This window comes from Ochotona princeps, chromosome 6 (assembly GCF_030435755.1).
Source record: "Ochotona princeps isolate mOchPri1 chromosome 6, mOchPri1.hap1, whole genome shotgun sequence".
Taxonomy (NCBI): domain Eukaryota; kingdom Metazoa; phylum Chordata; class Mammalia; order Lagomorpha; family Ochotonidae; genus Ochotona; species Ochotona princeps.
Window position 1 is genome coordinate 15,517,844 of NC_080837.1, and position 26,936 is coordinate 15,544,779.

General features: G+C 49.9%; 2 protein-coding genes across 4 annotated transcripts in view; one reads left to right on the forward strand and one right to left on the reverse strand.

Annotated features, from left to right (window-relative positions):
* The window catches only part of ZWILCH (zwilch kinetochore protein), a 72,567-nt gene that overhangs the window by 7,116 nt on the left and 38,515 nt on the right, over nt 1–26,936 (reverse strand). The window contains exons 18-19 of one of the 3 annotated variants that reach the window (XM_058665644.1): nt 23,617–23,728; nt 5,993–6,015 (exon numbers count right to left, since the gene is read on the reverse strand). In XM_058665644.1, coding sequence (XP_058521627.1) covers nt 23,640–23,728 — 89 coding nt within the window. In that variant the 3' untranslated portion in view covers nt 5,993–6,015; nt 23,617–23,639. Of the gene's footprint in view, nt 1–5,992; nt 6,016–21,197; nt 21,524–23,616; nt 23,729–26,936 lie in introns of those variants that run through there. The other 2 variants (XM_058665642.1, XM_058665643.1) reach the window with 2 other exon arrangements.
* LCTL (lactase like) lies at nt 8,630–21,408 on the forward strand. Its single transcript, XM_004578333.2, has 13 exons — nt 8,630–8,799; nt 9,119–9,282; nt 9,762–9,849; nt 10,126–10,235; nt 11,292–11,420; nt 11,523–11,618; nt 13,755–13,809; nt 13,919–14,080; nt 18,231–18,505; nt 19,208–19,334; nt 19,478–19,677; nt 20,066–20,129; nt 21,278–21,408. The coding sequence occupies exons 1-13, from the start codon at nt 8,631–8,633 to the stop codon at nt 21,391–21,393; spliced, it is 1,755 nt and encodes a 584-aa protein (XP_004578390.2). The 5' UTR covers nt 8,630; the 3' UTR covers nt 21,394–21,408.

Sequence of the window (26,936 nt, forward strand, 5' to 3'; positions counted from 1 at the left end):
GAACCCCTTGATTCTCAGCAGCCATGGGAAGCAGGCAGCATCCGTCCCATTTGAGAGATGGCAGGCTGAGGCTTAGGAAGGCAAACAACCAATCCGGTATTTCTCAAGCCAGGCTGCACTTTGGAATCATCAGGATCCTTTGTTGTTGTTGTTGTTGTTAAGATTTATTTATTTTTGTTGGAAAGGCAGATATACAGAGTGGAGAGACAGAGATCTTCCATCCATTGGATTACTCCCCAAACCGCCGCAGTGGCTGAAGCTGAGCTGACCTGAAGTGAGGAGCCAGGATCCAGGAGCTTCTTCTGGCTACCCCATGTGGGCGTAGGGTGCAAAGTCTGTGAGCCATCCTGAACTGCCTAACTAGGCCACAAGCAGGGAGCAGCCGGGACATGAACTAGTGCTCATGTCAGATGCCACAGTGGGGAATTAGCCTATTGAGCCATGGCGCCAGCCCTTATTGGGATGTTTTAAAAACTATGCATGTAGGGTCTAGCGCAGTAGCCTAGCAACTAAAATCCTCGCCTTGAATGCACCAGGATCCTATATGGGCTCCAGTTCTAATCCCAGCAGCTCCACTTCCCATCCAGCTCCCTGCTTATGGCCTAGGAAAGCAGTCAAGGACGGCCCAAAGCCTTGGGACTCTGAACCTGTGTGGGAGACCCAGAAGAGCTTCTGGCTCCTGGCTTTGGCTCAGCTCAGCCCTGGCCTTTGCAGTCACTTGGGGAGTGGAGTGAATCATCGGACGGAAGATCTGACTTTATAATAAAAATAAATAAGTCTTTTTAAAAAAAACTCCGCCTGTGCTCGCTTAGGCAGCACATATACTAAAATTAGAAACCACGCCTGGGGTAGCTGCATGGCCTAGAGGGTAAGACACTATTTAGGACACCCACACCGCTCACTGGAGGACCTGGATTCAGTTCTACGATTCTGGTTCCCAATTCCAGCTTAGGCATCCCTAGAAGGCAGCAGGGAGTTCCCAGCTCCCAACTGCAACCTGAACCCCTCCCAGTTGTCCTTAGGAACTTAAGGTGTGAGTCCGCCTATGGGGACCTCTCACTCTCTGCCTCTGTCTCTGCCACTTAAATAAAGGGGTTGGGGAAGCAGGCAATTAAACCTGACTCTCTGGTTGGAGGGGAGCCCAGGTGGCGGGAGTTGTTCATGTCTCCCACCCTGCTGACCCTAATGGGGCAACTGAATTTTGAATCAGCAGCCAAGCCCAAGGCCATGGCCAGGGGAAAACAGAGCCCACGTCTAGCATCGCACACATCTGAAGCCAGAGCTGGTTGTCCCATCCCAAGGCCTGGGCTGTGGCTGCCTGGGGTTTCCCCAGAGCATGCAGAGAGACCCAGAGCCAAGGCTTGGCTTCCCTGGCGCCAGCCTCTCCTCTCCTTGTCCTTCCGTGACACCAGAACCCAGGGCGCAGCCAGCCACAGCCCGGGAGGACAATGGGTGACTCAGCTGCTTCCTGTTTGCTTGGTCACAGTGACAGAAGCTGGAAGCCGCTGGGGCCTGCGGTTCACAGCCTAAGGTGGGAGCAGAGCTGGAGCTGCAGGAGCAGAGAACTGGGCAAAGCCATGGGGGTCCTTTAGTGGCCTGGAGGGCGGGTACCAACGAGGTCAGTCAAGGCAGCGAGCATCGGGAGATTGGCTTTCATAAGAGGAAGGGATTTTCTGAGTCCTGGGCACTGAAGGCGAGGCCTGAGGTTCTGCCTGTGTGGTTCAGACAAAGCAGACAGTCCAGGCGGCTGTGGGGCAGGGGAGAGGGTCCCTGCTGGAAAGCAGGTGGAGTGCCTGGGAGGCTGTGTACCTACTGACGTGTACCATAGGAGGCTCCTGCCACCACGTGGGTGTCCTGCATTGAGCTCCCAGCTCCCAGCTTCAGCCTGGTCCAGCCCTAGCCAACACAGGCCATGTAATATACAAATCAGCAGGTGCGAGTGTGCCCCACCCCAGGCAAATAAACAAAATAATGAATAATTCTGGGGGTTGGCACTGCAGCTTATCAAAGCTAATCCTCCATCTGTGGCCCAGCACTCCATTTGGGCACTTGTTCGAGTCCTATCTATTCCACTTCCAATTCTGCTCCCTGCTTGTGGCCTGGGAAATCAGCAGAGGCTGCCTCCAGTCCTTGGAGCCTTACACCCATGTGGGAGCTCTGGAGGAGGCTCCTGGCTCCTGGCTTCCACCTTCAGAACAGCCCAGATCTGGCTATTGTGCCATCTGGGGGAGTGAACTAGTGGATGGAGGATCTCTCTGCCTCTCCTTTCTCTCGCTATAAATCTGCCTTTCAAATAAAAATTTAAAAAGTGAATATTCTGTAAAAAAAAAAAAAAAAAAAAAAAAGAGAGAGAATGCAGAAATGGTGGTTCCTCCTCCCTGAGAAGGAACCAAGGTGCTCCTGGTGGCCCGGCCTGACCAAGCCCCCTGCCTTGGGCAGCAGGTGGTAATTTAGGGAGGTTGATGAGCACTCATCATGGTTAGACTCTTGGCCTCATCCTTAGATGATCCTACATTCAAAAAAGGCAGATGTTCAGTAAAATGAACTTGGTCTTCGCAAGGCACTAAACCCAATCCCTGATGTCCAGCCACAGGGGATGTCAACACCAGGATGGGTGGGGCTGCCAGGCACTGGGTACCCCTAGTGGGCTACCGAGCACCCCACCCCAGCTGTGAGACTTTGTTACCCAGCATATTATCCCCCACTCCCTGGGAGCTGTGGGTCGGGGATCTGGAATGCTATCAGGTGCAGAGAGGACCCACTTCCAGGTGCATCCCGAGTTGTGGGCAGGTCATTATCCGATTGACTCTGGGCTACAGACTCGAGTCCCTGGGCCTGTGGGCATCCCCCAGGAGGGCAGCTGCCATCCCTCAGAGCTGGCACGCAAGAAAGGCCTGGGGGAGGCTCCCAGGTCTGCAGCCATCTAACCTTGGAAGGGACACACTTTCACTTGTGCACTTAACCGGCTACACCATGACCCAGCACCCCTGCCCCCGGACTTCATTTCACAAAGAGAAAGCAGCAGGGATCATGGGAAAACTGCTGGAAGTGGAGTCTCAGACTGACCCCACGCCTGCTGCTGGTCAGGTGAGCAAGTGCCTCTGTCTCCTGGTCTGCAGAATGGGATAAAGATCTTTATAACCACAGTTTTGCATTCACAAGGGAAATGGAATTGGCTCTGCACAGAAATGGGCCTTGCCTGCTGTACGCACTGGTAATGGCAGCTCCGAAGGATTGGCCAGGGTGTCCCACAGCCATCGGCTGGCCTTGTGGGTGCTCAGTCCTGAGCCACAAACCCTGATCTCATCTCCACTCACATTGGCTGAATGTGCTCCAGTTCACAGGTTGAAGTGACTTTTGAAGAAGGCCAATTTGTCCACACCCACTAAAATCACAACAATGGCGTCAGCAGAGTAGGTAGTAGACTAATCCTGCGCCCTGTGGCACCAGCATTCCATGTGGACACTGATTCTAGTCCCAGCTGCTCCATTTGCAATCCAGCTCCTTGCTAATGGCCTGACAAAGCAGTGGAGCATGGCCCAAGTCCTGGGGCCCGTGCACCCATGTGGGAAACCAGGAAGTTTCTGCTTCCCAACTTGGGACCGGCCCAGATCTGGCCATTGCAGACATTTGGAGAATGAACCAGCAGGTGGAAGATCTTTTTCTCTGTCTCTCCTCTCTGTAACTTTGAGTTTCAAATAAAATAAATAAATCTTTTTTAAAAAAAATCACAATGCAGTCCATATCACCCACTGGCAAATCCGATCACCAGATCAGAGTGTGGGATGAGCCGGGTTTGGTCGCGACAAAACCAGTACACATTATGGAATGCCAGGGCGTGGTTGCCTGTACTGGATATGAATGCAGCACCCAACCAGCACACGTGAGATCCAGGAAGGAAGGGAGGGGCAGAACTGGCGGGGGGATTAAGGGGCTGGTTCCCTTGCCGGACAGCTACTCCCACCGGAGAGCGTGGGCTGGGATAGAGACAGACTAGACTATGCAAGGCTACAACACCTGTGCGCTGCATGTGGAATAGATCAGGGAAAAGCCAGGCTGGGCTGATTATTTCTGCTGGTGCAAGCATAAATTAGAGTGGGTGAGGGATGTTTGGGCATAGCCGCAGAAGCTGGCACTGGGGACAAATTCTGTCAAGTCAAATCACAGAACCACCTAAAGAGTGCATAAACCGGGACAGAGAGACCTGGGAGGGAAAAAGTGGGTTCCCCCTTCTTGGGTCACTAGTCCCGTGGGAGGGCATGAAAACTAGGACGGGGGCTAGGATGGCTAGATAGAGAGGCACTCAACAACACCCGTGAGGGCTGGATGGTTGAGTTGGTTAGATAGAACTAAGCTTTAATACCCATTGACAAGTGCCAGAGCCAAATGGGATGGGGGACAGACTGGTCTTCTGCTACACATACTGGCAAACCAGGGGCGGGCCGGGTGAGGGTTATCGTGGGTCGCCCCAACTAGGCTGCAGCTCCCACTGGTTAGTGTGAGGGCCGAGTACGTGCTGGGCAGAACCAGACTGGACTGCAACACCCATTGGTTCCAGTGCAACTCGGGACTGAAAACAGAACCAACCCAGCAATTGCAACCACCAGCTGATTGGGGTGATGGACTGTGCCGGGCCCTGTGCTTGCTAGAACATGCAAGAAACTAGTCTGGGAATACCTCAAAGTTTTTTTGGAGATCTCCCCAATCGAACTGCTGGACTCAGAACTCTAATCAAGAAAAGACAGAAGACAGAGCAGATCAATCATTCATCTCAGCTATATGTTAGCAGCGAAAAATGGGGCAAATGGAGACTTTATGATGGACCGTGTCAATCAGTGGACGACCTCATCGAGCGAAACTGGCAGCGATTCATAACTGGAGAACTATTAACACCACTCGAGCACATATCTCAGAGCATGCCCCACATCCGGGACTCGGGGTGGGCGGGAAACCGGGTGGGGCTTCTCCCTCAATATCCCCCTTTACCTCAGATACATGATGGAAACAATATGGACATAATAGTATTGCCCACTTCCCTATCCCCCTGAACCTTTTTTTTTCTTTTTCTTTCTTTAACTGTAATTAACTATGAAAAGATTGTCAACAACAACACAATAAAATAGATTATAAAAAAAAAAATCACAATGATCGCAGACATTCCAGTCTTTTCTTATAAGATTTTATTTAACAGAGTTACAGAGTGAGTTGGGATCCCAGGTTTTGTAAGGTAGTGTTAGGGTCCTGAGGAAACAAGCAGCATCTGTCCATTTGAACTGGGTGATTTCAAAGCCAATGAGTGCAGTTTGTCAGTGTGATGTTGCCAGTAATGTCTTTAGATTATCTGGATTATGAAAACAAGTGCTTTTTTGTTGAAACAATTGTCATAATATTAATATAGGGAAATTCTGAATATGAAATTCAGGGACAAATTAGTACCCATGGTTTGTGTCCTCAGTATTGTAAACAGCAGCCATTAATGTAATTTCAGATGAATATCTATTTGTTCCTCTCGTTGGTGGGGCCTAAACAGTGTTTGCTGTTTTCAATTTCTTCCTCTAACAGATCTTCGTGGGAAGGAGTTTTCCTTTTTGTTACCGTTCTTTCATGTTCATTGTTCTGTCTCCAACAGCTTTAAAATAGACATGACTGATACTTTAACCTTTTCTTGCAGGAAACAACTCTGAATATTTTCACAGATTATCGTGATTGCTTTAAAGATCCTCTGTGGCAGTTTGGTTCAAACGGACTTAACGTGCTTGTAGCATAAAGGTCATGTTTTAATGGGGACACTGATTTGTGAGTCTTTAGACCTTTGTTGTCACTTAGGAGAGGACGTTACTGTCGGAGGCGAGATCTTCAGCAGCTCACAGGGTGGTTCTGTGATCTCTACTCCCACCACGCGCAAGAGGCTGCAGGGAGTACATCCGACTTGTAACCGAAACGTTTTAAAAAAGTTTCTCACTTAGGTGTCCATCAGTACATGGCAGATGTTCATTCAATGTGAATTCTCTTTACCTATATGAATTAACTTGAAATTAATTTAATCTTAAAAGGAACAAAGTTTTGAAAAGCATCTATTGAATGAGAAGGGGGTGTATGCTGGTTCTGACTAATTTAGAAGCACTATTTATTCATGGAGTAGTATTCACTTTTTTGCAACTTTTATCAAAACAGATGATCTTCGTTTTTCTCACACAGGGAAAAACAGGTTGACACGGGTGGATTAGTTTGATAAATTAAAATGCTTTTGCTATCGAGTGATATTCTTTAAAAATGTTATTTACATTTCTAAATTAGCTGTATTCAGGGTCCTCTGTGTGTGTGTGTGAGGCAGGCAGTAAGAGTCCCCCAGCTGTAAGGGACATCCGCCTCCTGGCCCAATCCAGCTCCGGAGCCCGGGCATCGGACCTGTAAGTCTCCAGCATCCTGGCCATGCCACACTGACCAGCCTCCTCCACCACAAACACTGGGCTGCTGGCTCCAGGGAGGGGACATTTTTGAGAGGTGACATCAGCTGTTAAAACTGTCAGCTCTCCTACCAGCGCAGAGGAGAGTGTCCAGGGCTCCTAGCCCGCAAAGCAAGAGCACGGGCCCACGGGCCTTAGGGACCCTGGAAACCTGTGTGAAGGCAGGACAGAGGCAGAAAGGCAAGAGAGCAGGTGGGAAACTACCCCAGCGCTGGCAGCCACTTGGAAAAGCATCGCGACTGTCGTAAGGCCCCTCCGTACAGGGTTGGCCAGTGAAAGCCCAAGAACAGTGAGCTCAGCCTGGAGCTAGGTCCCTCAGGCATGAAGGAGATAAGGGGAGAGGGTGCAGGGACTGGTGCTGTAGAATAACGGATTAAGACTGTGGTACTGGCATCCCACATGGGCTCCAGTACATGCCCTGGTTGCTCCACTTCCCATCCAGCTCCCTGCTTGTGGCCTGGGAAAGCAGCAAAGGATGGCCCAAGTCTTTGGGGTCCTGCACCCAAAGCTCCCGGTTCTTGGCTTTGGAACACCCAGCTCCACTGCTGTGGTTATTTGGGAAGTGAACCATCAGATAGAAGATCAATCTCTCTCAGTAATTCTAACTTTCAAATATAAATATCATGGGGGTGGGGGCAGGGATGTGTTCACACACAAGGGAGAACACACAAGGTAGCTATGTATCCCTTCCCCTAGACAGGAGTGAAGCACCAGTGTCTAGATCGGTCCCTTCTGCATGTGGCACTTGGGTTTGCACTCAGCTAACTCACTGATGCCGTGGCCCCTTTTGCAGACAGCATGCTTGACATGATAGTGTGGCTCACTTTCGCCTCCCCGTGTGGGCATGTGTGTGGGAGTTGGGCCTATGGCTCCCAACTGATTTATAGCGGGAGCTGGCTGCAGACCCAGGCAGGAGGACCCGATCCGGCGAGCCCTGGCTGTGTCCTGTCTCACTGGTGTCAACCTCAGGGTGGGCCCTCCCTGTAGGTCAGAACAAGGTAGCTGTAGCTGCTGCTCTGAGCTCCGGAGCTGTCTCAGGCTGGTTGGAGGGTTCAGTGAAGGGAGTGTAGGTAGGAAGCCAGTGCCAGCCATCACTGTCGCTGAGCCTCCCAGGAATCTGTTCTCAGGGCAGGTAGTCTGGGAGGGCTTCCTGGAGCAGGTGCTGTCCATCAAGGACCTGAAACACAAACCAACCAAGGGGCAATGTTGGGGTAGTCAGCTGAGGGATGGAGGTGGGGTGAGGGAGGCAAGGGGCTGTCAGAGGAAAGGCCTTGTGGGTGGAGGTGGGAAGCTTGCAGGGACCCCATGTTCCCGCTCACCTGAGGGAAGGAATGAAGGATGGGCTGAAGAGAAGGCCTAGGTGGGGAAGCCAGCCCTGCGCTCTCCTGTGAATTTTCTCTGCTGGTACAGAGGGGTGGGAAGAGCCAGTTGCCAGCATCATTATGCCCCTCCCCACCCCACCGGTCTCTGCCCACTGCCTTCACGTCAGAATGCAGTGGGCCCAGAAGCGCTGGGCTCCCTGTCCTCAGTGGATGGCATAGGGCCCAGAGCCAAGGCCCCGCTGCTGACTCAGGCCCCACTGGCCAGCTCAGCATTCCTGCCGGCCCCCACCACCCCACTCTGCCCTGCATGAAGCTATTAAAACTCTTTGTGGAAGGAGGGGTGTGTCAGGCCATAGGACCACACCCCCAACCAGAGCCTTCTGTGGCAGCTCAGCCCTCAGCCCCCGGCAGGGGCAGGTGGCGGGGTAGGGTAGTCAGAGAAAGCTCTGGTCGCCGCTAAGGCTGCTCTGCGGAGTGTCTGTGAGCAGGGACAAACCTGGGTAAGCTGGCACAGAGAGGGGACCCCCTAAGGGAGGGATCCCACCTCCGATTAGCACTCGGGTTCTTTCAGCTTAGGTAGGAGGGCTGGGCTGGGAGGCAGAGTGTCCTGCTGCCACCATCCGACTAGCCCTTTCCTGGGGCCAGCTGGTTTTCCTACTAGCTAGGAGCCACCTGGTTAGAGGGTGTGGCTGGCTGGGCTTCCCCTATCAGACAGGGAGCCCCCAGGTCAGCTTTGTGCAGTCCCTGGTCTCAGCCTATGCTGGTGGGGTCACCCTTCACCCACACCCTCCCCTAAGACCCTTCCCCTTTCCAGGCTGCCCTGGGCCCCCTGGGCTGGTGCATGTGTCAGGGCCCTGCACATGTCAGGCATGCTCTCTGCAGGTATGGGGCAGGGCTGGGCACCATGAAGCCGGTGCCCCTTGTCACCATTTGGTGGATGCTGCTGCTTGGCACCGCCCAGAAGTGCTTCCAGGGAGAGACTGCCTTCTACTATGGAACCTTCCCAGCGGGTACATCCATCTGTGTGTCTGTCTGTTGACATGCTCACCTCAGCTTTCTAATGTTTTATCTTCCCAGTTGGAAGGAGGAAAAGCATCCTTGCACAGGTTCTAAATGAAAGGGTGCGCCTAATCGATCTTTTACGTTACTACAAACTTGATAGGAGATAATGTTCCTCAGAGCCACAGTTGTGCCCCAAAGGTTTTCATGTTCTAGAGTTTTCCCCCACCCTGACTCAGCAGGCCCTAGGGAGATGAGGGTGGGAAAAGGCTGGAGCCCAGGGTTGGAGGTGGGGGACTCTCCCCACATTTCTTCCACCGACCCCTGCAGGCTTCTCCTGGGGTGTTGGCAGCTCTGCTTACCAGACGGAGGGTGCCTGGGACCAGGACGGGAAAGGGCCCAGCATCTGGGACGCCTTCACGCACAGTGGCAAGGGGAAGGTGTTAGGGGGCGACACAGCAGACGTGGCCTGTGACAGCTACTACAAGGTGCAGGTGAGTAGAGGCGGTACAAGTGCATGCTGGTGCACATGAGCAGGTGCCTAGGTGGGGGTGTCTTAGGGGAGATCCGGTGACAGTGGGGGTGAGACCATGGGGGCTGGGAGGTGCCAGAATGTAGGTGGAAGGTAAACAGGGCCTCCCCTAAGCCAAGCACTGGGGTCCTGCAGGGAACCTGGTCCCCCTGCCTGTGAACCATGCCCCTGTGGTGTGAGGGCTACTCTCTTTGGTATCCACTTTCCACTCTAGATAGTCTGCTTTGGGGAAAGCCCTCATCTGAGCTTCTGAAGATCACCCCAAAGGTCTGCTGCAGGGAACCCCACATCCTGCACTTTTCTTGACTCTTGGCAAGAGGTGGAGCAGGTGGCGTCAGTCCATTGTACAGAAGAGATGCAGGAACCAGCCTCGGCAACACGCCCCCCACACACACCTGTTCCCCTAGTAACCACGCCCCCATTCTGGCCCTGCCTTCACAGGAGGACATGGTTCTGCTGAGGGACCTGAATGTCAGCCACTATCGATTCTCCTTGTCCTGGCCCCGGCTGCTGCCCACAGGCATCCGAGGTGAGCTGGTGGTGGCCTCTCCCAGGTCCAAGGGCAGCCCTGCAGGCATGGGCCATGTTAACCTTTAGAGGGCTCCGCAGAGGCCCAGGGAGGGAGGGAGACATGTCCCTCCTGAGCCTGGTGGCTGCTGGCAGCTTGGCTCCTGGCCAATCTGTACCACTTCTTAGAAGAGGAATGCTGAGGGGTGAGGCGCACCTCAGGCCGGGAAGGCTTGCCCCAGAAGGCCAAGGCCTCAGTCTTCGTTCCTAGCATCCACTTTTGTTGTCTCTACCCCAGCTGAGCAGGTGAACGAGAAGGGAATCAAATTCTACAGCGAACTCATTGACGCCCTTGTGAAGAGCAACATCACCCCCATCGTGACCCTGCATCACTGGGACTTGCCACAGGTGAGGGCTGGCACGTGCTCGGAGTTCCTGGGGAGATGAGAGCTGCTGGGGTTGGGGGACTGCAGGGGCCGAGGCTGGCCAAGCAGGGGCAGGGAAGAGCAACTTAATGTACCCGTGCTCTCTGACCCCCGGCCATGTCTGTGAGGCTGGGAGGTGACTGCTTGGTGCCACTGTCAAAGCTTGCCATTCACTTGACAAGACCGCCCGAGACCCTTGCCTTGCTATGAATGTGGCTCTTGGTGCCACAGGGTAGACAAGGCTCTGAGCAGTCTTGGAAGGAGAGGTGGCTTCCAAGAGGTGTTAGGGAACAGGTGTGGCCACCCCAGGGCCTTAATGGATTGGGCAAGAAGGGGGAGAAGGGGGTACTCTAGTCAGAGGGAATGGGGCCAGCAGTGTACTGAGGCCAGACCTGAAAGGTCACGAGCATTTCTAGGAATTGGGGTTGCTCCTATGAGAAAAGGACACCCCAGGTGCTGGGGTGGAGGGCAGGAGTCAGAGAAGGCTTTAGGGGAATGAGTGGGAAACCAGCTTCCAGGCCCTTTCTCAGCCAAACATCCACAGAGCATCCAAGGAGAGCTCTCAGTAAAGGCAAAGGAATGATAAATTGTGGGAAAATCCTGCCCTGCGGGTGGGAGAGGCTCTCGCTAGGGAAGGCAGCCCCTACCTCCCCACAGAGGATCCTGGGAGGTCTCTGCCATCAGCATGTCCCTCAAAACCCTCCCCCGGAGTTCTCTGAGTGTTCATGATGCTCACCCCTCCCCCAACATCAGATTCCTCTCCTGTTTAAGACTTCTCTTAAACCTTCAGCGGGTCAAGGCAGATGTCCTCCTTGGCTCCCTCCCTCTCACGCACCTGTTGCATGGCTGAAACCACGGATTCCACATTCAGGTGCAACGTGGTTCACACCACCACCACTGTCCTCAAGTCTGGATGCCCTTGACCTTGTCCCTTTTGCTCCCCCGAGCATCCCCTGTGCTGAGTGTCCATGTCTGTCCTGTGCATTTGGCTAGCGGTCCAGCAGGCTCCCGCAGACATCTGCTTCTCCCTCTGTGGCAGCTGCTCCAGGTCAAGTACGGTGGGTGGCAGAACGTGAGCATGGCCTCCTACTTCCGTGACTATGCCGACCTCTGCTTTGGCGCCTTTGGGGACCGTGTAAAGCACTGGATCACTTTCAGTGACCCTCGGGTAAGTGGGGCACCCTCCCAGCAGGCACAGCCCCTTGGTTGCACCAGATGGCTGCCTAACAATTCCTGTGGGTCCCGTGGTACTCGCTTACTGTCCCCGTAGGCCATGGTGGAGAAAGGCTACGAGACAGGCCTCCATGCACCAGGTCTGAAGCTGCCCGGCACCGGGCTGTACAAGGCAGCACACAACATCATTAAGGTGAGATGGATCCTTCTGGAAGGGTGGTCTCCACTGCTAGCTCAGCTGCCCCGGGGGTTCCGAGCTTGAGCTGGACCCTCTGCGGAGTCGCCTCTGGGTGAGCCTGCTCTGTGCCGTGGGTATAGCCAGGGGCTGTGTCTCAACCACCTGTGTTTTTCTGGACACTGAGACTTGCCACTGGTCACTAAGGGTCATGATTGAGCCAAGGGGTGGTACCTGTGGCTGTGAGGAATGGTGACCACAGAAAGGGGTGTGAGTGTGCCTGTGAGCGAAGGGCTCGGATTGTCGACGACTAAACCCAGAGGAGGGACCGGAGGCTGAGAAGGGAGCAGCAAGGGCTGGACGTGGTGGTCTGGACAGCCAGAGCCCCAAGGTCCTGGACTGTGGAAAAAGGAGGGTTAGGACAAAGAGTTGCAATAGGACCCCTTCCAGTGTCTCAAGTTAAGTTACCACCTATAATAGCAGCATCCTGTTTGAGCATTGGTTCGAGTCCCGGCTGCTCCACTTCTGGTCCAGCTTCTTGCTAATGAGTCTGGAAAAGCAGTGGAGGCCAAGAGCTTGGGGCCCTGTACTCCTGTGGGAGACCCGGATGAAATTTCTGGTTTCAGACTGGTCCAATTCTAGCTGTTGGAGGCATTTGAGGGAGTTCAGTGTATGAAGCAGTGGTGGGCAGTATGTGCCATCAGCACAGCAAGGGGCCACTGGGGACATGAAGGCCTAGAGAGTCCTATCGGGGGACATTCCACCTGCATGTGGCTTATGGTCCTTTTTTATTCCTTCATTTTTAAAAAAGATTTGTTTTATTTGTATTTGAAAGGCATATTTACAGAGAGAGGAGAGAAGGCAGAGAAAAATATTTCATCAGCTGGCTTACTTCCCAAAGCAGAGATGAGCTGATCCAAAGTCTGGCAGCTTCTCCCAGGTCTCCCACACAGGTGCAGGGTCCCAAGGACTGGGCCATCCTCCACTGCAGAGGATTAGCTAGTTGAGTCTCCACACTGACCCTGACTTAGTGTTTTCAAACTGAACACCAAAAGGGGCGGGCCCTGAGGACTTGTGTAAGAGCACAGGTGGAAGGCGCCCTTTATGCTGCGTCTCCAGCAAGAGGAAGCTGAGCAGAAGGGGTTCCTGGCAGTGTTCCCAGGTGGTCCACCCAGGGGATGGACCCAGGCTTTCTTCCATTCCTCTGGCTGGTCATCACGGGCAGGAAAGACAGGTAAGTAGAGCAGGTGGGGAGCGAGGCCCCGCCTCCTGTAGCCGTGACAATGCCCTTCTCCCCAGTTGGTACTGTGCAGATTCCAGCAGGAGTGGGACTCCTAGTTAAAACACGGATTGCCAGCCCAGCTCCCGGAGCATCCCATTCGGTCTGTAGGAGTTCTGGCCCTGAATCTGAATGTCAACTGACTTTCCTTAGGGGATGTATTAGCTCATGGTCTGGAATTTCACCCTACACACACTTTTTAAAAAATTATTATTATTTGAGTCAGAGTTAGGGGGAGAAACACAGAGAGATTTTTCCGTGTACTGGTTCACTTGCTAAACGGCCAGGGCTAGGCCAGGAGCTTCTGGATGTCCCACATGGGTACAGGTGTTCAGGGACCTGGGCCATCCTCAGTTGCTTTCCCAGGTCCTAAGCAGGGAGCCAGATGGGAAGCAGAACAACCAGGACAGGAACCAGAGCCCATATGGGATGCTTGCATCACAGGTGGCAACTTTAATCACTCCACCACAGAGCCGGCCCCGGCCTGTGCAGGTCACCTCCCGTCTCTTAAACATCCAACTGATCTTGGGAACAGGCCCAGGAGAGAGAGGTACATGGTATAGATCCGCTTTTTCAGGGTGGTTCCAGACGCTATTTTCCTAGCCTACCGAGCACCCATACCAGTTACCACAAGCAGGAAGGAAGAGACAAGAAACTTCAGCAAAATTGTTAGAAATGGTAGGGAATGGCAGAGTGGTTAGTGCTGCTGGTGGCCAGTTTCCTGCCAGGTACAGAGATGGTAGGCGCTCCCAGAGGACAGGGGGAGGGTAGGTGGCTTGGGAGAGTCAGAGCACTGAGAGAGGCCACGCCACAAAAGAAGGGGATCAGAAGTAGCCACAGCAGTCACCCGTGCAAATTCCTGCTCCCTCCGGCAGGCCCATGCCCAGGTCTGGCACTCCTACAATGACACATGGCGCAGCAAGCAGCGAGGTGAGTGATGACGGCTGCCCATCCTCCACTGTGTGCAGGGACCACCCGGTGCCCAAAGGGGCCACGTCAGACCTGTCTCCTGCACTCCCCTTCTTTCTTCTCTCCCAAGGTCTAGTGGGGATTTCGCTAAACTGTGACTGGGGTGAACCTGTGGACATCAGCAACCCCAAGGATGTGGAGGCTGCCGAGAGATACCTCCAATTCTGCCTGGGCTGGTTTGCCAACCCCATTTATTCTGGTGACTACCCCCAAGTCATGAAGGACCGCATAGGTGAGCCAGCCTCTGGCTCCTGACTCGGGAGTCCCGCTGCACAGCAGCCATTGGCTGGGAGCTCACGCCGGACAGAGAGCAAAGAGATCTCCCCAAGGGAGCCCATTATTTGGAGAGGGGAAGTTGAGAGCGAACTGGAAGTTGAGGATGGCCAAACTTGGGGGTAGGAGGAACACAGGCAATTCTTTGAGCTGCCTGCCCTCTTTCTGTCTTGTGTGTCCTCCCTTGTACCCTCTTCCCTCTGGAAGGAGGAGGGAGCCTCAGGGCAGGGTGCTGGGCAAGCGACGTCATTGAGAACCACGAGGGGCCTCCAGAAGGTGGTAGGAAATGCCATTTTAATTCCGCTGCCCCACCACCTTTTGCCAGCTGGAGCTTTGCAAGCTCTGGTTTGTGGGTGGCAGGGAGGGTGACAAAGCCAGTAAGAGCCCCAGGACCTCCTCACTTTGGATGCTCTCACCTGCCATGGATGTACAGCATCTTGGAAAAGAGCCCAACCCTCAGGGCTGTCTGTTTTAATTGAAAGATTTATCTACTTATTCATAAGGCAGAGTGACAGATTATCCACCTGCTGGTTTCACTTCCCAGATGGCTTGAGTTATCCTCTGCTGCTGGTCCAGTTGCTTTAGCATAGAGCTGGACCCGAAGTGGAATAGCTGGGACTCAGCTGGAGATGTGACATGGGATGCTGACATCACTTAATCCTGTGCCACACTGCCAGCCCTGGGGATGCCTCTGAGCACCCAGACTCTGGCTGTCTCTCCACTACGCCCTGTTTTGCTAATCTGTCAATCATTGACCATAGCAACGAGATGACAGCAGTTCTGAGCTTCATATCCCTACACATTAACACCCAGCAGCCAAAAAAGGATATAGATCTAGTTTACCCCATCAATCAACTGTTCCCCATTAAAAAAAATTAATTGAAAGGCAAACTGAGAGCAAGAAAGATCTTCCATCTGCTAGTTTACTCCCTAAATGACCACAATAGCCAGGGCTGAGCCAGGCTGAAGCCAGGAGCCAGGAACTGCACCTGGGTCTCCCAGGGGAGTAAGCAGAGAGCTGGATCAGAAGTGGAGCCACCGGGGCCTGTAGGGGATGCCAGTGCCACAGCTTACTAAGCTACAGTGCCACCCCTTGCTTTCTGTTTTTACTACACTAAGTCCTTGTCCTCAGGATCGCGCCCTCCAGGCTGCTCTGCATAACAGGTCAGGCCTGCTCCCGTTTGGAGGCTGGTGTGAGCCGCATTTTCTTTTCCTGCTTAAATTAATCCCTAAGAGGTTTTTTCTTTTTAATGCTATTGTAAATGGAATTTCCTTTCCAACTTGTTCATTATTGGTGAATTGAAGCTTAACTGATTTTTTGTGTGATTTCGTATCCTGCTTCTTTGCAGCATTCATTTGCACTAAGTCTTTTTGTTTGTGGAATCTTTAGAACATATATTATCCACAAACAGGTTCTTTTACTTTCTACTTTTCAGTTGGCTGCCTTTATTTTTCTTGCCTGATTGCTGTGGCTACAATTTTTTTAAAAGATTTATTTTATTGGAAAATCAGATATACAAAGAGGAGAGACAGAGAAGAAGTAGAGTCGCAAGCTCCCACATGCGATACCAGCACGTGCAAGGCAAGCACTTTAGCCACTAGGCTACAGCGCCAGGCCCTGTGGCTACAATTTCTACTCCTTTGTTGAACAGAGGTGGTGAAGGAGGATGTGTCTGTCTTGTTCCCCTATCTAACAGCAAATCCCACGCCAGCTGACACCTTCTGTGTTGATGCCTAGGCAATGCCTATCATGACCAAGGCACACTGGCTGTTAATTTAACAGTCACATTATGATGTGTGGCTCTTGTAATAGTGTAGGGACAAGATCTTGATTTTGTGTTTTTTCTCAAGTTGACAACAAGTTGACAGCAAGCTAGTATTTTTAAAGCATTTATCTTTTTAAAGATCTATTTATTTTTATTACAAAGTCAGATATACAGAGAGGAGAAACAGAGAGGAAGATCTTCCATCCGATGATTCACTCCCCAAGTGACTGCAACGGCCGGTGCTGTGCCAATATGGAGCCAGGAGCCAGGAACTTCCTCCAGGTCTCCCACATGGGTGCAGGGTCCCAAGGTATTGGGGCGTCCTCGACTGCTTTCCCAGGTCACAAGCAGGGAGCTGGATGGGAAGTGGAGCCGCCAGGACGAGAACCGGTGCCCATATGGGATCCCGGCGCATGCAAGGCAAGGACTTTAGCCACTAGGCCATGCCACCGGGCCCCAAAGCATTTAATAATATGAATGTTTCATTCATTTAATCTAAGTAGGCAGCCTCTTAGAAAACACGCTTATGGTCATATTTTAGACCAACTCAAAAATGTTGCTTTGAAAAAAAAAATTTGAGGCAGAGTGAGTGAACACGAGTGAGCACATAAATGTGCCAGCTCCCACTCACCAGTTCACTTCTCACATTGCCATAACAGGCAGGGCTGGCTGGGCAGAAGCCAAGAGCTGGGAATTGCTGCATGGGTGTCACTCATGCGTGGCTGCGGCCTTCCTACTGCCATCACTGCTGCCTCTGAGTCTGCACTGGTGGGGATCTAGAACCGACTTCTGGGCCCAGGTCCTCTGATACCAGACACGGTGTCCTACTAGCATTGTAACCACTAACCTCCACACCAGACCCCCAAAGGCTGTTTGCTTGTATTTATTTATTAAAAACTTTTCTTGGGGGGGGCAGGTTAGGGGGCAAAGGATTATATTAGTATGTTTTTTCAAACTTCCTAAAGCACAGGAAAATACCAAAATGAAGTGAAGCGTCCCTCCCGTGGCCCTTCTCCCTCCTCCCCTGGAGGAAGTCAGCCTCCAGAGATAGATGGTACTTCTGTGAGCAAGTTGCCACGTACATCTTTTCTCACCAAATGCACCTTGGCAGGCAGTCTGTGTGGGTGTATAGAGCACAACCTCATTTGTTCCAACAGCTGCACAGTGTGGTACTGGTAGACATTTTGTCTTGGTAACCAGTCTCTAGACAGGTGTGTGGGTTGTTCTAGTCTTTGGCTACTTGGAGCTGCAGCGGTGGTGCAGTGGGTTAGGCTGCCAATTATGATGTTGGAATTCCTACCAGAGTGCTTGTGTGAGTCCTGGCTGCTCTACTTCCAGTCCAGCTGCCTGGAAAAGCAGCAGAGGATGGCAAGTGCTTGGGCCCCTGCCACCCATGTGGGAGATCAGCCGGGAGTTCCTGGATCCTGGCTTCAGTCTGACAAAGCCCCTGCCACTCATGTGGGGCAGTGAACCAGTGGATATCTTCTTCTTCTGTCACTCTAAAAAAACCAAAAAGCCTATGAAAGCCTATGGCTCCTCCACCCATGTAAGATTCTAGCACATGTGAGGCAGCTAAGGGATAGGCAGATCTGGGAGGTTGGGTAAGCCTGGTGGTTAAGGCGCCAGTGAGGCTGTCTGTGTTCCATGCTGGGACATCTGGGCTGGAGGTGTCTCTCCCTCCTGACGTCAGCTTCCTCCTAATGCAGAGCCTGGGAGGCAGCAGATGATGGCTCAAGTCACTGGGATCCTGCCACCCTGGTGGGAGACCTGCATTGAATTCTTGTTCTTGGCCTTGGCCCAGGTCAGCCCTGGCCACGGCAGGTATTTATGGAGTAAACTAGGGGATGGGAGCTTTCTCTCTTGCTGCCTTTCAAATATATATAGATATATAAATATAAACAAACATGCACACACACATGAGTATATATATACATATATACACATATACACATATATATGTTTGTGTATATGTATATACATATTTTTTAACATCTGGAATTGGCGAATCAAGCACACAGATTTTACAATTCTGAGGGAACATTGCCCAATACAAAATCTGAACAGCAATGTGCAAATATATTCCTGCCACATACACACATACACCACTACCATCTTGTGGTTCTTTTGTAATGAACAACATAAGTTTAGCTTAGCTAGATTCCTGTAAAAACGCTGCTTGTAAGCTGTATAAACTTTTACTTTTTTTGGGGGGGAAGTATCCAAATACCAAAATTCTGCCTGTGTGAGGCTATGTTTTCCTGGAGCCAGCCAGGACCTGACCTGGGTGTGGCACAAGAAAATGTGAGTAGCTCAAGCCTTGGAAGTTGTTTTGCTTCCTGACAGGGAGAAAGAGTGCCGAGCAAGGCCTGGAGGTGTCCAGGCTGCCGGCGTTCACGCTGCGGGAGAAGAGCTACGTGAGGGGCACCGCGGACTTCCTGGGCTTGGGTCATTTCACAACTCGGTACGTCACAGAGAGGAACTTCGCTGCCCGCCAGGGACCCAGCTACCAGAATGACCGGGACTTGGTGGAACTTGCCGACCCGGACTGGCCCGACCTGGGGCCCCAGTGGCTCAGTTCTGTGCCTTGGGGATTCCGGAGGCTCCTCAACTTCGCCCAGGTGATTATTCCCAGCAAGGTCAAAGACATGCATCTGACTCTCCCCAGGCTCATGGCTTAAGCTTGGATGCCTACCTCTGAAAGCAGAACAGAACATGAAACAAAACATAACTTGACAGGCTTCAGGGAACAAGGCCTTCCAGATGAACCACTTCTATGTATGTGCTTAAGCTACTTAAAAAATAATTATTTTTACAGGGAGAGTGAGAGAGAATTTTCGGTCTGCTGGTTCACTCTGTAATTGGCTGAAGCTGCTAGGACAGGGCCAGGCACCCAAGCCGCTGGGCCATCATCTGCAGCCCTCCCAGGTGCTTTAGAAGGGTGGAAAGCAGAGCAGCTGGAATTCCTAGTGGTGCTCCCAGATGGGATGCTAGTGTGTTGCAGGTGCAGCCTAACCTACCTCAACACATGCAAGCCCCTTTAACTGTCTGTCTCCCAAGATGGGACAAGCAGGAAAGAACAAGACCTTAAGATCTCCCCCTCGCCCCAGCCCTGCTGAGAAACAGGCTCTCTGTAGGGCTAGGCCTCCTGGCTACTTGTCCCTGTGTAAACGTGGTAACTGGGCACTGGGTGCCCAAGCACACGGGTCGGTGGCAGTAGGCTGAGGATGTGTTTCCGCATAAACCTGACCCAGAGACACCCCCACCCCCGCCCCCGCCGAAGTCAGTGCTGCAAGGTGCCTGCCCGTGTGACTCCCTTTCAGACGCAGTATGGCGACCCTCCCATATACGTGACAGAAAATGGAGCCTACCAGAGAGCACGGTGCACTCAGTTATGCGATGAGTGGCGAATCCACTACCTCAAGGGATACATAAATGAGATGCTGAAAGGTGAGAGAAAAGCAAGGACCAAATATACTGATTCTTCACCTAACCTCAGACAAATCCGATCACACAACGGTCAGTTCAAAGTTGAAGTCTCTTAAGATGTTTTTCTAAGTGACATGCTAAAACAGAATGAAATGTCATTTCAGCTATAAAAGATGGTGCTAACATAAAAGGATATACTTGCTGGTCTCTCTTGGATAAATTTGAATGGGAGAAAGGCTACTCAGACAGATATGGATTATACCACGTCAAGTTCACTGACAGAAATAAGCCTCGCTATCCAAAGGCTTCCATGCGATACTACAAGAAGATCATCGCTGCCAACGGCTTCCCCAGTCCGAGACACGTAAGGCTACCTGCTGCCACCCCATGTCTGCAATCTGCAAACTTTCCCATCAGCTTTCTATCTGGCCACACCTACTGGCAGGGAATATAAATTTATAATTCTGAGTGTTTTCCTAAAAGCCATTTTTAAATCTTGTTTATCAAAATTTTTATAAGGTGAGTGCAGGGGGACTAACCATGTGAGGTATTAGGCCCTCAGAGAGCCACATTAGTTGGCAAGCACTGGACTTACACACTGCTCTGAGATGTGCCCCACTATTCAATTTGCACACATGGGGATGCACAGTCCCATTGAAAGCACAGGTGGACTGTTAAGGCATTTACTCATATCCCACACTTCATTGAACAGTCTCACGGAAGACATGACTTACCTGCTGGCCTTTCATCAGGTGGACCGCTGGCACCGCGAGGCCCTGGAGATGTGCTCCATCAACAACCAGATGCTCGCTGCAGGTGAGTGTGCATGACGCCTCACACCACACACGGCACTCCCAGAACACCAACACACAGACCAATGTCAATCTTCAAAAACCCACTGATGACTCAAACAGGTTTTTTCTCCTTTGTTTTGAAGCAATTCAAATGCATATTTATACACATTTCAGATATAAAAGTCTAGCAAGAGAGAAATACTTTCTCCACTCTGGTTTTGTTCCTTTGGGATCATACTGTATACTTATGCAACTGCAATTCTTGTTACAGTGGAAGGAAAATGTCAATCCTCACACCAAGTGATGAAAAGTCAAACACTCCAGGACTTAGATTTGCTCACTGAGCAAGTAATTTCACTAAGCACTCACTATGAACTGGAGGGTATTTTAAGCCCTGGAGATACAATGACAGACAAGGGCCCTGCTCTTCCAGAAACACTCGATCCCATGCAGATACTGAGCAACCAGGACGCAACTATGCACAAGAAACGCCAACACACATTCTTCATTCCTTTCAATCTTCTTTTTATTGCCCTGTAAGGACAATAAGAAACACACCTCGTGGTTTACAAAGTATTTTCAATACAGCAGCTGAAGGGGAAAGTGCTAGACCCAATCCTACCAAATCTGTCATTTTTACTGGCCAATATACCACTATGCACCACCTCCAAACATAAACCACCACACAGTGTCAAACTAAACATTAAGTTAGAACTTGGCAATGTGATGCAGAATTTACCCATGAGCTTGTGACCTGCGCCTGGCACACAACCTACAGCAAGGGATTACATAAATGTCTACCACTCTGTCACTGGACATGAAATATACTTATGCTTCAACTCCTAGGATATTATTAATAAACTGTCAACAGAGACATTCCTCAACATTTCTGAAAAGCTAGGAAAATCTCTTGAAAATTTTCCTTCACAAACCTCTCCAGTAAAAATGAGAGGAGCCGTGAAATCTGTGGCCAATAGTCTGATGAATCCGTGCTAAGGAAAGCCTCGATGTGCATCCACTTTACCCCATCACGTTCTCTGAAACATTTTACACAGCTTCAGATGGCTAACTGCAGCTGGCCAGGTCCTCCAATCAGCTCAATGGATTGGCGGAGGCTCTGTCAGCTCAGACGGCATTCAAATGAGAGGTGGGCGCTGTCTGGTGTTTCAGAGCCCTTGCTGAGCCACATGCAGATGGTGACGGAGATCGTGGTGCCCACAGTCTGCACGCTGTGTGTGCTCATCGCTGCCGTACTGCTGCTGCTGGCGCTGGGGAGGCGGCACTGACACGGGGCTGCGACCGTGACCAGAGGAACCGGCTGCCATCCGCTGTGGGGTTCATGTGCACATCTGCTGTCAGGCTCGCTGATTTATTTCCTCCCCCTCCCCCTCTTCTGTTTTGTGCGAGGACCTATGACTTGGAAAGTTCAGCAGAAATAAAAATAAAAATCATTTGTCATCTCACCTACCCCAAGTCAGCATATTTTGCGATTATGCACACCATTTCATTTGATAAAAGTGAGACCACTGTATACAAACTGTTCTGTAAGTTGATTTTTAAAACATTTTTTGAATGTATTCAAAAATAAGACTTTAATATTACACTGACTGCCATTTCAGCACTGTCCTGCACATGATGGGAAAAGGTCGATAGTCCCTTCAGGTGTGAATCTACTAGCCAGCCACGAGAAAAGCATATGATCCCAAGCAAATAAACACATACCCTTGTCTGAAACAAACATTTTACATTAAATTCAATTCACTTTATTCAATGAAACTCAGTACCTTGATGATTATATCTCAGCTATGTTGAAATGCTTAAATTAACTAATCTCCATGTATTTGTAGATAAAATCACTAAAGAATAATGTCAGGCAGTTTATTCACTACTTGTATTTAATTTTGCTTCTGAAACACAGCAGTAAATAGTATTAACCAAATTTTTGAAATAATGCATCAAATCAAAATTTTTTTGATTTTATTTATTTATTTATTTATGCTTATTGGAAAGTCAAATATACAGAGAAGAGGAGAGACAGAGAGGAAGATCTTCTCTCCATTGATTCACTCCCCAAGTGACCACAATGGCTGCTGCTGTACCGATCCGAAGCAGGGAACCAGAAACTTCTTCCGAGTCTCGCACCTGGATGCAGGGTCTCAAGGGTTTGGGGTCGTCCTCGACTGCTTTCCCAGGCCACAAGCAGGGAGCTGATAGAAAGAAAGAAAGAACAGGGCCCGGCGCTGTGGCCTAGTGGCTAAAGTCCTCGCCTTGAATGCGCTGGTTCTAATCCCGGCAGCTCCACTTCCCATCCAGCTCCCTGCTTGTGGCCTGGGAAAGCAGTGGAGGATGCCCCAAGGCTTTGGGACGCTGCACCCGCGTGGGAGACCTGGAACAGGTTCCAGGTTCCCGGCTTTGGATCGGTGCAGCATCAGCCCGTTGCGGTCACTTGGGGAGTGAATCAACAGACGGAAGATCTTCCTCTCTGTCTCTCCTCCTCTCTGTATATTTGACTTTGTAATAAAAAAAATAAATAAATCAATCTTGAAAAAAAAAAAAAAAAGAAAGAAAGAACAGCTGGGACACGAACTGGCACCCATATGGGATCCCGGTGTATGCAAGGTGAGGCCTTCAGCTACTAGGCTACTTCGCCCGGGACCTCAAATCATTTTAGAAAGTGGGTTTTGATCAGGGGCTTCATCTTAAGAGTTGGGCTGAGGCCTGGCAAGATGGCTCAATTGATTAATCCTCGCCTTGCAAAGTGCTGGGATCCTCTGTGGAAACCAGTTCCTGTCCTGGATGTTCCACTTCCCATCCAGCTCCCTGCTTGTGGCCTAGGAAAACAGAAAACGACCCAAAGCCTTGGAATCCTGCACCTGCATGGAAGAAGCTCCTAGTTCCTGGTTTCGGATTGGCCCAGCTCTGCCCAATGCCGCCATTTAGGGAGTGAACCAGGGGATAGAAGGTCTTTCTGTCTCTCCTCTCTATAAATCTGATCTGTATTCCTTGCCAATAAAAATATATTAATCTTTAAAAAAAAAAAAAAAAAAAAAGCTGGGTTGGTGTGAAACTGCTTTTACCAAAATTTTGCTTTCAATGTCAAACTGATGTGTTGGTCAAGAGTCTGCTGTTACTACTATAGATAGGAGAGCACTTCAGTAAACCAGGGAAAATGCAATGAAAAGACATTTATTTTGGTGCAGTTTCTTTTTTTTTTTTAAATCCATATGTATTTTTGGGGTGAAGTTTTAGAGCAATTTTACATAGATCACATGACACACTGGGAGGATGCAGACGTCTGACCCTGCCTACCAACCTGCTGCCTTCTCTGCCTCTCAGATAAAAAAATTAAAACATGCAATGTTTTTCATTTCCCTGCTTGTCACAATTTAACTGGCCAAAGCAAGCTAACTGTTCAGTAACATCTGGTAAGCCTTTGATGCAATTATTGACAACAAATTTCTAATCAAATGTAGAAGCGCATTTAGAGAATAGAAAGCAAATGTGAATACCTTGGAAGAGCCCTCAGCACACTTTACTTGAAATGCACTTGGCTGCAGGTCACCAGGCTGGTGAAGGGCACCCTCTCCTCCAGGCTGCAGTTCAGGGTGAGCTCAGAGAAGTCTGTGAGCAGAGAGAGAGTTTGGTGAGGACTGTTGCTGCCGACTGCAGGTGCCCGGCTGTGTGGGATGCTGCCCTAGGCAACACATGGCAGCACAATTCATTCCGATAGGACAGAGTCTTGATTCATTTAAAGCATGATTAAATATTCTAAAACCTAAGCCATATATATATATGTGTGTGTGTGTGTGTATACATATGTGTATGTATGTATATATATGTAAATATATATATCTTTTTACAGTTACCTATGTCTCATGTAAGACCTCATTGCTTTGTTTTTCTGTGCCACATCAACTAGGGTTAAACAATCTTAGCATACCACAATTTGTGTTTTAAGAAAAACATTCTACTTAGGAGTTATAGTCTTAAAGCTAGATGAATCCATTTGTCTCTCCTAAAGATGGACTGTGCAATTTCAAAAATAAGTGGCCCAATTAACATTTAGATGGGATTAGGCCCACATCCTTCTAGGCCTACATTTTGGTTTCCACATTTTCTCCATTTCCAGGGACCCCCTAAGGGGCAGCCCTCTCCTGGACACTGCTTTTCTCCCCCATTAATCCCAAGTCACCGTTCTCTCTCCCCATGGCAGCTCAAACTGCACTTTTCCTCTTGGTCTCCCTGCTTTTGATCTCAGCTGTTTCTCCCAAGAGCACTGTAGCATGGCCAGCAGGATAGGCTGGGCCTCAGCCTCAGGGGTCAGTCAGTCCAATGACATCAGCTGTTCAACTTCTTACGTGCATGTGATCTCTGACAAAACCCAAACCGTCACTGGGCCTTGAATTTTCACAACTGGGACTTCGCTTGGAGAGCTCATGTCTCTTACAGACGAGGTTTCCCTTCAAGAGTGGGGCTCTGTGTCAGAAGTCACTGAACAACCACATCAAGAATATATAATGGGTAGAAGAGCTTACAAAGCTCAAGCTAAAACAGAATCTGAGCACATTTTCATGCATTCTAAGGCACAGTTTTGTAGGAAGAGGGCAAACTGGACCCATGCATTAGCAAACTAAAATAATTCCACATGCAAACAGATTTTGCTCCTTCTGAAGCAACTTGGGAGACTCTAAAAGATACAATCAGTGCACTTTTCTAAGCCAGTATCATTGAAAACGTGTGTTTCTCATAATTATTATAGATGGGGCTGAGTGCCTTGTAGTTTTAAGATTATACTGGAATTTCCTTTTTGGAGCGGCTAGTGTCACCTGCCCATTTTTTCCTGAGTGATGAACATTTCTACTGGTGACACGTACATTCATTGTTGGAATCTGCTGTTCTGACCTGAGATGCGCCTCTCCTTTCCTGACCTGTCACCTGGCTGACTTTTTACCTCTCACATTTTTTTTAAATTTATTTATTTTTTTTTCTTTTTTTTTTTTTTAAGATTTATTCATTTTTATTACAGCCAGATATACACAGAGGAGGAGAGACAGAGAGGAAGATCTTCCGTCCGATGATTCACTCCCCAAGTGAGCCGCAACGGGCTGATGCGCACCGATCCGATGCCGGGAACCTGGAACCTCTTCCAGGTCTCCCACGCGGGTGCAGTGTCCCAATGCATTGGGCCGTCCTCAACTGCTTTCCCAGGCCACAAGCAGGGAGCTGTATGGGAAGTGGAGCTGCCGGGATTAGAACCGGCGCCCATATGGGATCCCGGGGCTTTCAAGGCGAGAACTTTAGCCGCTAGGCCACGCCACCGGGCCCTGTTTTTTTTTCTGTACAGAAACCTGTTTGTGTAGTTGAGTTTCAATCTCTCTTAGGCTCCAGGTTTGGTACCACACGTGGAGAAGACATGGCATGACTTCAGTTGGTGACCAGCAGGGAACTGGTCTCTGTTTATCTAGGACTTGGGCAGTTTCCTATCTGAGCAGAGCCTCTATTTGATACAAGTTTCTATTACATCTGAATCAAAATACTCAGTTCTGGGGAATAATTTGCAAAGCATCAGTCAATAACAATGTATTCCCAGAAATCTTAGATTCCGTCTGAAACCAGTCTGTAGTCAGATAATCCTTGCAAAATTTGAATGTGGCTATTTAAAACCTGTATGAACAAGAGACAACAGAACACATGAAACTCCCATGCCTGGAGATGGGAGCTCTTATAGGGTCTACGGAAGGAGGAAGCCTTGGTAGTTAGCTCATTTACAAGATTCAAACACAATGCCTGGTACAGTAGCCTAGCAGCTAAAGTCTTCATTTAGTACATGCCAGGATCCCATATGGGTGCCTGTTTGTGTCCTGGCAGCCCTGCTTCCCATCAGCTCCCTGCTTGTGGCCTGGGAGGGAAGTCAAGAACAGCCCAAAGCCTTGGGACCCTATGGGGGACCTGGAAGAAGTTTCTGGATCCTGGTTTCGGATCCAGCTGTTGTAGTCACTTGGGGAGTGAATCAACAGACAGAAGATCTTCCTCTCTGTATATCTGACTTTCCAATAAACATTAATAAATCTTTTTTAAAAAATAAATAAACAGAAGAAAGGGTGTAATTCCATTCCATTATAGCCAATCCTAGTGACATCATCCTTTAACAAGACTCAAAGACATTCATGGATGAACATGGATCAGTCTGGCACAGTACCCATGTGGGTGTAGGGATCCAAGTCCTTGGAATCGAACTGGCACCCATATGGGAAGCTGGCACTGTACATCATGGCGCTGGTCCCCAGGTTGCTCTCTTCTTAAATTAAAAAAAAATTCTCTATCCAAGTTAATAAGAAAAAGTATGATTATTATGCAATGGATTTCTCTGGGTATTACACTTACATGTAGGATCTATGATTGGGTAGAGGGGCTACATTGTGGTGTAGCAGATAAAGGCACCACTTGTGATACCAGCATTTAATGAGTGCTGGTTTAGGTCCCAGGTCTGCTCCATTTCTGATCCAGCTCCCTGTTAATGTGCTCTGGGAAAGCAGAAGATGACCCAGTGCTTGGGTTCTGTAACCACATGAGGCCTGGATAAAGCTGGGTCTGGTTTGGCCAGACCCAGCTCTGACCATTGTAGTCTTTGGGGAGGATCAGTAAGCTCAATCTCTATTTCTCCATCACTCCATAACTCTGCCTTTCAAATAAATAAAATTTTTTGAATTAAAAAACTATTTTTTAAAGAATAAATATGCTTTACACCTACAGCTTAGGAAAACTAAAACTAGTCCCCCCAATGATATGATAACAGCACCTTTATGGAATAATTTATCTGAATAGGTTA

What these genes read in the sequence shown, in the direction of transcription:
- LCTL (XM_004578333.2), top strand. Translation starts at nt 8,631, where the DNA reads ATGTGTCAGGGCCCTGCACATGTCAGGCATGCTCTCTGCAGGTATGGG. An exon ending in AGTCATGAAGGACCGCATAG is followed by an intron (nt 14,081 to 18,230) that starts GTGAGCCAGCCT and finishes GCTTCCTGACAG; the next exon opens with GGAGAAAGAGTGCCGAGCAA. An exon ending in CAACCAGATGCTCGCTGCAG is followed by an intron (nt 20,130 to 21,277) that starts GTGAGTGTGCAT and finishes CTGGTGTTTCAG; the next exon opens with AGCCCTTGCTGAGCCACATG.